Below are 14,385 nucleotides of genomic sequence, written 5' to 3'. Positions count from 1 at the left end.
TGTGATTGTGTTACAGGCTAGTGTTGGCCAAATAAAGGTGTGTGTGGTTATACATGGCAAATGCAATATGTGTTACCGATTACTATCAAAATTATGTACAATTTGAGATACTTTAATTCTAGCCAAGCTTACCTCATAGGAACCTTACAACTTCAGCGATCTGAAGCTAAGTACTAGGCCCTGATCCACTGCAAGTATCCAGAGGTGGTTGACTTTAAATATTACCAATGTAAATATACAATATTCTTGCAAATGCAGAATATTCTTGCTGGAAGGATTCACTTGTTAGATCAAAGTTCCAAGATCACAAAAAAGGCCCTTCAAAATGTTTGTCCTGATAATTCCAGGTGCCCTCTAATTACAGCAAATAGTTATTTAATCGAATGATTCCTGGCTTGACCTCAACTGACTGATATCCTATATCAGCTATATGTCATGAAGAATTACTTCACAACATCTATACACCCCTTGCGATGCTGGTGCTTTGCAACTCAAACAGTAATGTTTCAGTTTTACATTGTACTTACTGTCAGTGTACAGGTTCCTTCTGGGGTATCATCTTCAGGTTTAAAGAGGACTAATTTATTAAGCAGCCTCCCTCAATTCTGTCATCTTACACCAAGGATATGCTTCCCTGTCATAACTTCAGTATTGGAATCGGGCCTCAGTATCAATAGGCAGCTTCAGCTGACCAGGGCATGTCACAGATCCAACATGACCCCAGGAAGATTTGACTCAACTGCTTTCCGCATCCTACTTGCTTTGCTTTTAGCCATTTGCTTTCAGTATTTTCTCAGGTTTCAGTACTTAAGAAGAAACATGACATTGAGCATCAGTACCCAACAACCTGTCCTGTTCCCCCACAGACTAAATGATAACTATACCCGAGCTCCTCCAACCATTGCCGACCCTCTGCCATCAACCGTATCTTGATGTTCGGGTGGAGTAATGAGAAATCCTGCTCAAGTGTATATCAAACTCCCCTGGGTATGCTGCACTGCACAGCCAGACTGAATAATATCATGGGAGCAGTAGTTAACAATATTTCCAACTTGCAGCCTAAAACATGACATCATTGAAAGATGGCCAGCAGCCATGCCACACGTTGAGAAAGGCCTGCTGTTTTTTTTATGCTTAAGTACAGCTTGTTCCCTTCTTTCTGAGCTCTCCTCAATATCGCATGACAGTAGCTTGGGAGGGTGGGTGTGGGGATGCCATCTGTAACCCAACACTGTGCCAAGAGATGACTGAGGGGTGAAGCCACCACGGTGCAGAGTTGCCACAATAACTGGCGAACAGGCTCATGCAGAAAGTTGCAGGCAGAATGGTCCATCTCTCCCTCTCTCTCTCTTTCTCACACACACACACACAGAATGTCCTTACCTGATCTTGTAGTTGGGCAAGGTGTGTTTCCTCTTGATGACTCTCTTGAGCTGGTTGACGATGATAGACGTGAGCTGTGGCATGGGCCGGCCCTCGAACTGCGACTTCACTTCGAAATCGATGAAAGGGTCGTCTATGAAGGCGAAGGACCAGTGGGTGAAGGGGCGCCGGGTGAACTGCAGCCTCAGCCGGCCCACCACCCTCCTCATCTTGACGAAGAGGTAGGCCGACTTGCCGAAGACCAGGTCCACGTCGATGGCGAGGTGGAAGCCCCCGTTGTACTCGAGCTCCACCTCGAAGTTGAGCTCGTCGGGCACGCCGCCGCCGGCCTCGTCGTCCTGGCCGCCGGCCGGCTGCAGCAGCCGAGCGCTGCGCAGCACCGGCAGCGCGTTGCCCAGCGAGATGTCGCGCAGGCTCAGCCCTTCCAGCAGCCGACCCGCCGTCTTGGTCTGCAGCAGTTCCTCGAACTCCACTTTGATCTTCTTAGTCAGCCAGTGCCGGACAATCGGGGTGTCGCGGAGCTCCCGAAAGAGAAACAGAAAGATGGCGTTGAGAAAGTGGCAACTCTCGGGCTTGTTGTGGCTGCTGCTGCCGCTGCCCACGCCGCCGGTCCCGGGCGCAGAGTAGGTCGAGTCTGGGGAAGCCGGTGGCTCCTTGTTGCCGCTGAAATAGTCCTTGAGTGAGGGCTCGACCACGGGTTTGACGTACTGCACATGCCGAGGTACAGCCTCGGGTTTGTTCCGGTACAGCAATAAAATCTGCAGCACCACAACACACAGAGCCCCGGCCAGTGCAGACAACAAGATTACATAAATCATCGCCGCTCCCTTTATATTTTTAATCGCTCACCTTTTATTCTCACTAATTCTACATTTCTCTCTCTCTCTTTCCCCCTTGCTACCATACTTAAGGCTCCATGTTTACATGGCCCGTAGCCGGCAGCACAATGAAAGAGAAGCACTTGTCCGTCCTCTCCTCCTCCTCCTCCGCCTCCTCCTCAGCGTACGTGCGCAACACGCCCCGCATCAGCGCAAATAACGCTCGCCCGCGGCTTCCAAACCCCCCCAGTGGCCGAGCCGCGCTGCACCAACCCAGACCCGATCTCCGGCTCCCAGCTACGAACTCGGCTGAGCTGCCGACGTTGGAACAGGGGAACAAAAAAAACCCGGCAAATACATGAAACAGCGCCTATGTGCGGTACGCACTTATAATTGAAATTTAGCGCATTTTAAACCAAAGCACGCGTTTGGGGAGACCCATGAACCGCAATTTTTGTGTGAGCTCTCTGTTCTCATTTGCATATTGTTTTACAGTATTATCCGCTTTTAAAAAAATTAGTCCTCCCTCCTTTTCATTTCCAGCTTGTAAATAGAAGAATACACCTTTTTTTTAGCCTTTGCTGTTCTGGTCTATTAAAGGCTTTTCGGGTTAAATGTTGCATTAACCTCGAAAAATCCATATTCCGTTCAGTAGCAACGTGTAACGGGATTAGAATGACAACTACTCCGTGCGAGCCCACAATGCAGAGTGATGTTGCTTTCCGATATGGCCGACTGTGAATAAGCTGTATCTCTACCGCGGTGCCGGCTGGCTGCTTTAGGGAACTGTATCCCTGCAAAGTCTTCCTCAACAGCGACTCCCCTACTTGTCATCTCCAGGTGAGTTTCAGGTTGGATTACAAAAAGAGAATTACTGAATTTAGTTTGAAACCATTGAAAGTTAAAGGATTAAGTTGATTTCGTTTAATTCAGCACGGAGATAAAAACTGAAATCCCTTACGAAGGTCGCCACGAGAAGATCATTGACAGCGCTCTCAAGGACCCCACCAAATCCCATCTACAGGGGAGGCAAAGTGGTAAATTGGTTTATTATTGTCACATGTACCGAGCTACAGTGAAAAACTCTGTTTAGTATGCCTTCCTACAGACCATTTCATTACTACAGTGCATTGAGCTAGTACAAGAGAAAACAATAACAGAATGCAGAATAAAGTGTACAGTGCAGGCAGAGAAGAAGGGTAGATTGTGAGGTTAAGAATCCATCTTATTGTGCTGGGGACTGTTCAATAGTCTTATAACAGTGGGAACAGAAGCTGTCCTTGAACCTGGTGGTAGGTGCTTTCAGGCTTTTGTATCGTTTACCTGATGGGAGGGGGGAGAAGAAAGAATGTCTGAGGTGGGCGGGGTCTTTGATTGAGTTGGCTGCTTTACTGAGGCAGTAAGAAGAGTAGACAGACCAGCTGAGGCTGGTTTCCCTGATGTGCTGAGCTGTGTCCACAACTCTCTGCGGTTTCTTGTGGTCATGGGCAGAGCAGATGCTGTACCAAGCTGTGATGCATCCGGACAAGATGCTTTCTGTGGTGCATCGATTAAAAATTAGTGAGGGTCAAAGGGGGCATGGCAAATTTCTTTAGCCTCCTGAGGAAGTAGAGATGCTGGTGAGCTTCCTTGGCCATGGTGTCTACGTGGTTGGATCAGGACAAGCTATTGGTGAAGTTCACTCCTAGGAACTTGAAGCTTTCAACCCTCTCAATCTCAGCACCTTTGATGTATACAGGAGCATGTGCACCATCCCCCTTCCTGAAGTCAATGACCAGCACCCAGCATTTATGGACTGCCTTGAAGTCCACCATAACTGGCAGCTGTGAGGAGACTCTGGGCTTCTCCAACAGAAAGAAGCTGGAATGGTTGGATGAGAATTACCAGAAGATCCAGCTAATTCGCTGCGTATGCAAGGTATTCCTGGATTGGAAGTTTCACCTCTCCTCAAAGGAAAAGAAACAGCTCTACAGGCTCCTGAAGGCAGTGGTCCAGCAGAAAACCCTTGACATATAGAACACATAGTAGGTGGAGAGAGTGCAGGAAGCTCAGCAACTCACTGACAGCCATGATACACATGGGTTCTTCAGTACTGTAAAACCAGCTACAACCTTCTAGGTTGTGTTGAAGTTGTTGACCATCTCAACAGCAGCTCCATTGATGAGGCCAGGATGGTGTTCCACCCCCTGCTTCCTTAGGTCAACAACCAGCTCTTTCATCTTGCTGATGTTAAGGGCTGGGTCGTTGTTCTGACACTATGACACAAGGTTCGTGATCTCTTTCCTGTACTCTGTCTCAGCATTGTTGTTGGTCAGGCCAATCATGGTGTCATTGGTGAACCTGAAGATTGAGTAGGTGCTGTATTTGGCCACACAGTCATGGGTATACAGGGAGTAGAGCAGGAGACTGAGCACACAACCCTGGGGAGCACCAGTGCTGAGGGTCAGGGTGGATGAAATGTTATGACCAATTCTAACTGACTGACATCTGCTGGACAAAAAGTCCAAAAGCCAGTTACAGATGGAGGTTCCAAGAACAAGGTCCAAGAATTTAGCGATGAGCTTATTAGGTATTATGGTGTTGAAAACTGAGTTGTAATCAATGAATTACATCTTGACATATGTATTCTTACTGTCATATAAATAAAGTCCTCAGACCTGGCACAAAAGATGATCTACCAGGCAGCAGTGATTCCTGCCCTCCAATATGGTCGAACACCTAACTACCTACAACAGGCTTCTCAAGGCACTGGATAAATACCAGCATCACTATCCCTGCAGAATCCTCCAAATTCACTGGAAGAATAAGTGAACCAACATCAGTATATACACCCAGGCCCTGATTACACACATTCCATTATGTTGGGCCGACCATATTGTCTGTATGCTCGAAATCAGATTCTCGAAATAAGAACACTATTCTGAGCTCATCTCATGGGGAGACATTACCAGACCACCAGAGGAATAGGTCCCAATATGTACTCAAATCCTCCTTGAAAAAATGCAACATCCCCAAAAACTCTCAGAAATTTCTGGCCCATGACTGCTCAAAGTGGAGGAGTGGTATTGGGAACCTCAAGGCCATGCGTCAGGAATACATAGAGCTTCCGTGCAAGGAGCAGGAGTGCACCACCTCCCAAACTACCCATCTTCCCACCGTATCGGCCACTTCCTGCCCCATCTGTGGAAGTTAGTAGTCTCAGCATCTCAGAACACACAAAACCAGAGTGGAAGCAAATCATCCTGGATCCCAAGGGACTGCCTAAGAAGAAATATAAACTACATGGTCCAGATGGGATGCTTGTTGAGGGAAGTAAGGGAGGAAACTGTGAAGGCCTGGCCATAAACCTCCAAACATCTATATGTTCAGGGCTGGTGGCTGAGGAATGGAAGACTGCAAATATTGCACCCTTGTTCAAATTAGAGTGTTGAAATAAACTAAGTAACTAGTCAGTTTAACCTTGATTGTGCAGAAAGTTCTAGAAACAATAATCATGGACAGAATGAACAGTCACCATCTGTGGAGAGAAGAACAGTCAATGTTTCAGGTTAGTGACCCTGCATCAGAACTAGAAGAGTGAGAAAACAGGCACGTTTTAAGTTGTGGAGAAGGGAATATGTGTGTGGAATGGGAAATAAGGTGGAAACTGAGGTTATCCAGGTAACACAATTACTTCTGGTGCTGTCTGTCTAATAGATGAATGAGGGTGATTAAAGAGGGGGAGGGACAAAAAAAAAGAACAATATGCTGGAACTGTGAGATCCAGAGCACAGCTTTCACTGGAAATCTGAAAAAAAAGAAAATGCTAAAAATATGCAGCAGATCAGGTAGCATCTGTGGAGAAAGGGAACAAAACAACAGACTTGGTCAAGGTAGATAACCTTACATTAATAGGAAGGGAAGAGGTAAAAGAACAGGTATTATTTGTAGGTGGCATAAGAGCTGACTGGGTGAGTAATGAGGGTGGGGAAGTATCATAAAAGGGGGAGTGTTTAGTGGAGAAGAAAGACTGGATCGGGAGTCTCAGGTGTTGTATCCAATTAGTAATATACAATTCATATGAGCTAGTGCATCATTTTTATGAGATACTATCAGCGCAAAAAAAATGGTGACGTTTTATAAATAAAGTTGATGGTGACAAGCCTCTTAAAATAACAATGGGAATTATGATGAACTATTTGCTGAATCCTATTGTTTCTAATGAAGGCAACATGTTGGTTTAAAGTGGCATGCTCATTTATATGTAATTGCTACAGGTTTGCTTATCATCATAGAAGCAGGATGAATTTCATAAGCAACCTTGTACCACTGAAAACTAAATGGCACAACCTGAAGCCATCTGTCACCTGGGAAAACCACCATCTGCAAGTTCTCTTCCAAGATACAGAAGATCCTTATTTGGAAGTATGTTGTCATTGGATCAAAATCCTAGGGCTCCCAATCTAGAAGCACTGTGTGGCTCAAGAAAGGAATACCCCACTATGTTCTCAAGGATATGACTATTGAGTAATGATCTTACCAGTGAAGTCCACAAGCCAGAATGAATTGCAAATAAACAGCATTTCCTCAGAAGTGCATGGCCAAAATTCTACTTAGACAGATCTGCCAACTTGACAGATGTATCAAGCTAACTGACATGTATTTCCTCATTTACATTTTTTTTCATTTTTCTAATATTTGCACTTTGGCTTATTTTCTTAATTTTCATTTGCATTGCTCTCCAAATTCATAAGATTTGTGTGCACCTAGCCTCAAATATTAATTGCTGAGATCTACTTAAGCATGTTTACTATTATGAATGGGATCTTGTCTATTTTTTTTAATATTCTGTTTATGACTACTTGTCATTGTTATCTGAACTGTGAGAATCCTGAAGCTGGAAATGAAAGGTGGAGCAATTGGCTGAAGATTAAGTAGTTACATTTAGAAGTACAAATGTTCATTGTTTATTTCAAAACTCTGACTCTTAGTATAGGTGTATGCAGACTGGTACTGGTAATATTAGTAGATGTTCATGTCCCTTGTTCAACTCCTGAAGCATCTTGAATGCAGAAGTAGCAACCATGAACATAAAACAGAGATAGTTCCTTTAATGATTGTCTTTTCTTTGTGTATTTTCTGTCTTCTCTAACATTTTGTTCATAACATAGTGTTTGTTACTTTATTGATTCTATATTTCTAATACACTCCCAAAATAGGGCAGCAGAAACATGAGATACAGTTCTATCAGATGCACTGAATTACATGGCATAATTATTCTTTTTAGCTAACCTTGATATTTCAGATAATTCATGATTATTATTTAAAGTTAATCTCTAAGTTAGTCATCTGTTTGCATTTCTGTGATACAAGGTTAATTATTTACCCAAGTCTACATGACAGGACATGTTAATTCTCCCTGCTGCTTTTCTCATTTCATCTAGAGAGCACAGACAACATTTTTTTTTGTTTTACTACCAATGCTCCTTGCTCTGCCAGATAATCTCTGCATTTAGTACATTAATCCAATATTATGTCCCTGTCTAGTTCAAAATGAGCATTATCACTCCTCTAGTAAATGTTTCCCTTGAACTATCATCTCCAAATTGATTTTTATTTTGAAGTCCTGGAGTGCATTATTGCTTCACAGCTACCTTTCTCTCCCCCACCACTCCTTTTACTGACTCACCCATTTAGTTCCCATGCCGTCTGCATCATTTTAAAAACGATGGTTGAAAGTACAATCAATGTACTGTTCAACATGTCATGATATCACCATCTGTTCTCAGTTATTTTAACCTTTTGAATACTGAGGACAGCACTCCAACAATTTTCCACAGCTCTTTGCCACTGTTCTTTCTTGGTCCTGATTGCACTTTTTGTAGCAAAATATTATGTTGCCAATAAGGAGCTCCTGGTTGTGCCTTCAGTGCAACATTCATATTTTACCACTCCTGCAATATAAAGGTGAAACACATGGACATTAACTTTATTAATTAAAAGGGCTTTTGCTGGACTCCATGCAGAGTAACAGATGCACCACCTTCTATCGCTCATCAATGTTGTGGCAGATTCACGCGAGTCCAGGGCATATCTGGGAGTGACTGAACGCTGGATGTTGCCTTTGGAATGACAGACTACATCTGGTTCAAATCAGCCCATTTTTCTCTGACTAGTTACTCTCATTATGCTGTTTAATTTCTACTTTCTTGATGCTGAACAGAAAATGTAATAAAATGGTTTGGAATATAGTCAGTATGATTGGATTTGACTAATATACATCAAAAACAATTTGGCTCATATCCTGAACACCCATAACAAAAATTCAGTGTTCTATGAAGCATCAACTCTGTTAGAAATATTTAGCAGGAGCCTAGTGGTGGCAATCCATAAACTATCAATCTCAATGAACAATAGTTAAATAACATCAAATTCTCCACAACTCTTCACCAATTTCTTGTGTTACATACAACATTTCATTCTTGCCACTGTTTTGAAGGGGGAGGCTTAGAAATATGAATGTCTGAAACATGAGCATAGGAAGCCAGGGTGCTGATGGCATAACCTTGCTCATTCCATTCTGGAAGTAAATGACTCCCTGTAATGTTTTGGGTCTCCCTCAGTAGATGTACTCACTAACATACTTAAAAAAAGAATCTTACAATTGCTGCAGAACCATTTTGTAAAATTAGACTACCATTAATGCACCATATTGTAAATTTGCTCAGGAAGTCATACCATAACAGGCAGAATCTAGAGCACTGTAGCAGCATTAATTATTGGGTCCCAATAGGTTAGTTTGTGGTTAACTTCTAGGTTTTTTTTTTTGGCCTATTTTCTGCTCTCTGAAACTCATTTCTGACTTCAAAGGCATTCTTACAGTTGCTGTACTGCATTTATTTTCCTTCAAAACAGTTTTACTATAAATCAGTTTTGTAGGTCTATATTTGGGACAGAAGTCCAAGTTTCAGGCCAAGTATCTAAAAAAAAATGACGAAGGATCTAAACATTGGACTTCTGTTGAACAGATGAGTCAACTGGTAACATGGAGGACATGGTAGGATTGTAGCAGCTTAATTACCAGGCTAGTTATCCAGAGGCCCGGACAAACAATCGAGGGTCAAATCCCATTGTGGCCGATGTGGAATTTGTAATTCTGCTAATAGTCTGAAATTTGGCAAAACAATGCTAGTTTCAATAATAATGACCACAAAACTACTGGACTGTTGTAAAAACACATCTGGTTCACTAATGCCCTGGGGGGGGGGGGGACGGTGGGGGGGGTTGTGGTGAGGTGAAAGCAGGGATGCTTGCCATCCTTAACCAGTCTAACCTGTATGTGACTCCAGACACAAAGCCACCTGATGTGATTGTCCCTGAAATAACCAAACCGGCCAATCGGTTGTAGGTGACTCATCACCACCTCAAGAATGGGCCCTACCTGTGATACCCAGATTCTGAAAAATAATCAGGATCAGATTTATTATTACTGACTTATATGATGTGAAATTTGTTGTTTTGTGGTAGCAGTACAGTGCAAAGATATAAAATTACTATAAATTACAAAAATAGTGCTAAAAAAGGGAATAATGAGGTAGTATTCATGGACCATTCTGAAATCTGATGGAGGGGAAGAAGCTGTTCCTGAATCATTGAATGTGAGTCTTCAGGCTCCTGTACCTCCTCCCCAATGGTAGTAATGAGAAGAGGGCATATCCCAGATGGTGAGGGTCCTTAGTGATGGATGCCCCTTTCTTCAGGCACCACCTTTTAAAGATGTCCCCGATGGTCAGAAGGGTTGTGCCCATGATGGAGCTGGCTGAGTCTATAACCCTCTGAAGCTTCTTGTGATCCTGTGCATTGGAGCCTCCATACCAGGTGGTGATGCAACCAGTCAGAATGCTCTCCACCTTTGCAAGAGTCTTTGGTGACATACCAAATCTCCTCAAACTCCTAACGAAGTAGAGCTGCTGGCATTCCTTCTTCATGTTTGTATCAATGTGTTGGACCCAGGATAGATCCTCTGAGATACTGACCCCTCAATGAGGACTGGTGAGTGTTCTCCCGACTTTCCCTTCCTGAAGTCCACAATCTATTCCTTGGCCTTGCTAACATTGAGTTGTGAGGTGGTTGTTGCGACACCACTCAACATGAAAATGTATTCCAGAAAGGTCATGAATATATTTAATTCTAAAGATCTTTGCAGAATTGACTGAAAAATAAACTGCTGGAAGAACTCAGTGGGGTCAAGCAGCATCTGTGGAGACAAAAGTGATGTGTCGATGTTTCGGGTCGAGACCCTGCATCAGGACTCAGATTTTCTGTAGATTTGACTTCTCTGGTTTGCACGAGACATGAAAAGATCACTTACCCACATATTTTTCTTCCCTCCTGGAGGCACCATCCATTTCTGGTATAGAGTTCTAGAAGCATTGATGGTCAGTTGACTATTTAGTTTGGAAACAATTACCACTGCACCTGGTAGTGTTCTGACCTGGTGTACTTGTAGAAGCACTACTGAATAACATATCTGAGATGGACAGCCTTTCCATCACCTAGGGCCATTTGAAGCATACCTTAGATGGCTCAGTATTTTGGTATTGGTTTATTATTGTCACTTGTACCATGGTACAGTGAAAAGCTTGTCTTACAAACCAATCGTACAGGTCAATTCATTACACAGTGCAGTTACATTGAGTTAGTACAAAGTGCGTTGATGTAGTACAGGTAACAACAGTAACAGTACAGAGTAAAGTGTCACAGTTACAGAGGAAGTGCAGTGCAATAAGGTGCAAGGTCACAACAAGGTAGATTGTGAGGTCATAGTCCATCTCATTGTATAAAGGAACCATTCAATAGTCTTATCACAGTGGGGTAGAAGCTGTCCTTGGGTGGTATGTGCCCTCAGGCACCTGTATCTTCTACCTGATGGAAGAGGGGAGAGGAGAGAATGTCCTGGGTGGGTGGGGTCTTTGATTATGCTGGTTATGATCTAGTTCCCATTATATTATGAGAGTCATTGAGTTATACTGTACAATAACAGACTCTTCAGCCCAATGCCTCCATGCCAATCAAGGTGCCTACTTAAGCTAGTCCCATTTGCCTGTATTTGGCCTGTTTCCCTCTAACCCTTCCTATCCATGTACCTATATAAAGGTCATTTAAATGTTGTAATTGTACCCACCTCTGCCACTTCCTCTGGCAGCTTGTTCCATATACCCACCACCCACTGTATGGAAAAAGTTGCCCAAAGATCCCCTTTAAATTTTTCCCCTCTCACCTTAAACCTGTGCCTGCTAGTTTTAGACTCCCCTATCCTGGGAAAAAAACTGTGACCATTCACTTTATCTATGCCCCTCGTGATTTTATATATCTCTATAAGGTCACCTCTCAGTCTCCTATGCTCCAGGGAAAACAATCCCAGCCTATCACAAAGGTATTCAATAAGGTGCCATATAAAAGGCTGCTGCACAAGATGAGAGCTCTCAGTATTAAAGGAAGTGTGCTAACATCGATTGATGACTGGTTATCACATGATGGATAGCGAGGTAAAATAAATGGGTATTTTTTAGACTGGAAAGATGTAACAAATTAAGTGCCTCAAGGATAAGTTCTTGGCCCTCAATTATTTACTATCTATATTAAGGACTTGGAGAATATGACAGAATTTAGTGTCCATGTTTGCCAGTGATACAATATTAGGTAGGAGGACATGCTGCAATAAGGATATTTTGACTGTGCAGTGGGATGTAGAAGGGTTGAATGAGTGGGCAAAATCTTGAAAAATGGAGTCCAGTGTGAGAAAGTGTGAGGTCATTCTCTTTTTAGACAGCAGTCTGCCTTTTGATTCCACCAGTCTAACAAGAGAGAGACTGCAGATAAGTGGAGTACAGAGGGATCTATATGTACTTGAGCATGGAACACAAAGCTAGTGTGCAGGCACAGCAAGTAATTAAGGCAAGTGGCATATTGTCTCTATTGCTAAGGGGATGGAGTTTAAAAATAAAATAGTAATGTTACAATTGTACCTGCTGTTGGTGAGGCCACACCTGGAGTACTGTGTACAGTTTTGGTCCCCTTATTTAAGAAATGATACAAGCTTTGGAGACAGTCCTGAAGAGATTTTCTTGGCTGATTCCCAGGATGAGTGGGTTGTCCTATCATGAATTTAGATCTAAAAATTTTGGAGTTTAGAAGAATGAATGATCTTATTGAAAAATAAAAGGATCCTAAGGGGACATAATAAGGTAGATGTGAAGATGGTTCTACTAGTGGGAGATTCTAGAACAAGGGGATATTTTACAAGATAAGGGGATGGTCACTTAAAACTGAGGTGTGTAGGAATTTCTTCTCACAAAGGGTGGTGAATCGCAGGAATTCTCCACCCATAGGCTTATGATGGCTGGATCACTGGAGGTATTTAAAGGCAAGATTGATTTTTGAAAAAATTGGGTAATTGAAATCTATAGGAACAGACGCAGTAGAGGAGTTGAGGCCTGGAGGCAGATCAGCCATGATCATATTGAATGGCAGAGCAAGCTTGAGGGGCCAGAGATCCTACTTCAGTCCAGACTATCCTCCTACCTCTACAGATGCTGCCTGACCCAGATTTCCTCCAGCAGTTTGGTTGTTTTGCTTTTAAACAGCCAACCTCTGCACCTATTTTCTTGTGTTCCTGTTCTTTAATCTGGTGACAGTGCTGAAGTCAGCGCTTTGATGATACTGACCATGCCTGTATCCAAGTTGTTTCAGTTTAACTACAACTCTTGGATTTACCCAACTAAGTGGAAAAATTGTGCACAAAATGCAGAACAAATCCCAATCTAGACAATTACTGCCAAATCAGTCTACATTAATTATCCACAAAGGAAGTTATAATTGACAGCATTATCCAGTGGCTCCTACTCACCAATAAATGTGCTCACACATACTCGATTTATTTTCAGCCAAAAATCATTATGTAAAGTATGTGTGCTCATTCAGTTCTTAACCTTCAAGAGTCTATGTTAACTGCACAGACTTAAACACAAGAGACATGAAGAGCTTAAACAAAGTGCCTGCAGTTTATTCAAGGGCTCTTCAAGGACTGCTTCTCAGGAATTTTCTCAAATATTATTGCAATTCAGAATGACAGAATAATCAAAATGCTGATAGCCTTAAAGTAGCAAGTAATATGGCATGTACTACACCTTATTTCCTTGGTCCCATAAATTCTGTGGCTATCAGATCTTGTCAGTGACTGAGTATATTGCAGCAAGTGATTCGTCTCTTAATTCACCGTCTGCTAATCATGCTTCAGGATTGTGGTGCCTATGACTGCATTTCCAAAAAGCATCCACAATAAAGCAGTTACTTGATTGACACTCAGTTCACTATCCTAACCATTCACTTCACCCCTCCTCCACTAAAGCTGTACAGGAATATAGAATGTGTAGAGGGGTAATTAGGAGGGTGAAAAGGGTGGGAAGAAATGCACTGGCAAGCAAGATGAGGGAAAAAGAAAATCAGGGAATCAGCAGGGCCTGTTAGGGACCAAAATGGCAACCTGTGCATGGAAATGGAAGACTAAGTGTGGTCTTAAATGAATAGTTCTCATCTGCTTTCAGAATGCAGGAGGACATTTTAGTTGGAGAATTCAGGGAAGGGAACTGTAAAATTCTAGAACAAATGCCATTAGAAAGGAGGGGGCATCAGGTGCTGTAGCGGGGTTGTTATGGACTCGGTGAATGTGCCTGTAAGATAGAGTAGTGTTGTGTGTGTGTGTGTGTGGTGTGCTTACGCCAACAGAAGATAAAGGACGTAATGACGTTGTTGAAGAAGTCAGTCGAGGTCAGAGAGAGAGAGAGAGAGAGAGAGAGAGAGACACCAGCCTGCTAGTTTCTCTATCGATGGATGAGAAACAATAACTGTGTCTGTCACTGCAATCCACGTATGGAAATTGGAAGTAATCCGGTGGAGTTCACTTTGTTGCTGACCTGTAGAAGGAAACAGGCATTTGTGTGGACGACCACGAGTCGGATGCTTTTCGGGGTGAGGAAGTCACTACCGAGTAAACACTGAGGTGTCGTTTGGGTTCCATCGTGGAATATTTGGATTTCGTAATTACTCTCTATGTTCTCTACATCTACATCTTATCTTCAGACAACGATGGTTGTTGAAGAAGCCTTTGCTCATGTTTCACCTTATGGCTTGCTGAACTGAACTT

General features: G+C 42.9%; 1 protein-coding gene and 1 long non-coding RNA gene across 2 annotated transcripts in view; one reads left to right on the top strand and one right to left on the bottom strand.

Annotated features, from left to right (window-relative positions):
- Positions 1-2,712, bottom strand: part of pdzd8 (PDZ domain containing 8) — a 144,260-nt gene extending 141,548 nt beyond the window's left edge. Inside the window, exon 1 of the mRNA XM_052027433.1 lies at positions 1,384-2,712. Coding sequence (XP_051883393.1) covers positions 1,384-2,201 — 818 coding nt within the window. The 5' untranslated portion in view covers positions 2,202-2,712. The remainder of the gene's footprint in view (positions 1-1,383) is intronic.
- Positions 2,713-2,813: 101 nt separating this feature from the next.
- Positions 2,814-8,557, top strand: LOC127576732 (uncharacterized). Its single transcript, XR_007957280.1, has 3 exons — positions 2,814-3,041; positions 3,135-3,238; positions 6,458-8,557. It is a non-coding gene; the product is annotated as an uncharacterized LOC127576732 (long non-coding RNA).
- The last annotated feature ends 5,828 nt before the right edge of the window (positions 8,558-14,385 follow it).

This window comes from Pristis pectinata, chromosome 12 (genome assembly GCF_009764475.1).
Source record: "Pristis pectinata isolate sPriPec2 chromosome 12, sPriPec2.1.pri, whole genome shotgun sequence".
In the NCBI taxonomy this organism is placed as follows: Eukaryota; Metazoa; Chordata; class Chondrichthyes; order Rhinopristiformes; family Pristidae; genus Pristis; species Pristis pectinata.
The sequence above is the reverse complement of the archived record's forward strand: the minus strand, read 5'-3'. Positions and strand labels throughout refer to the sequence as shown.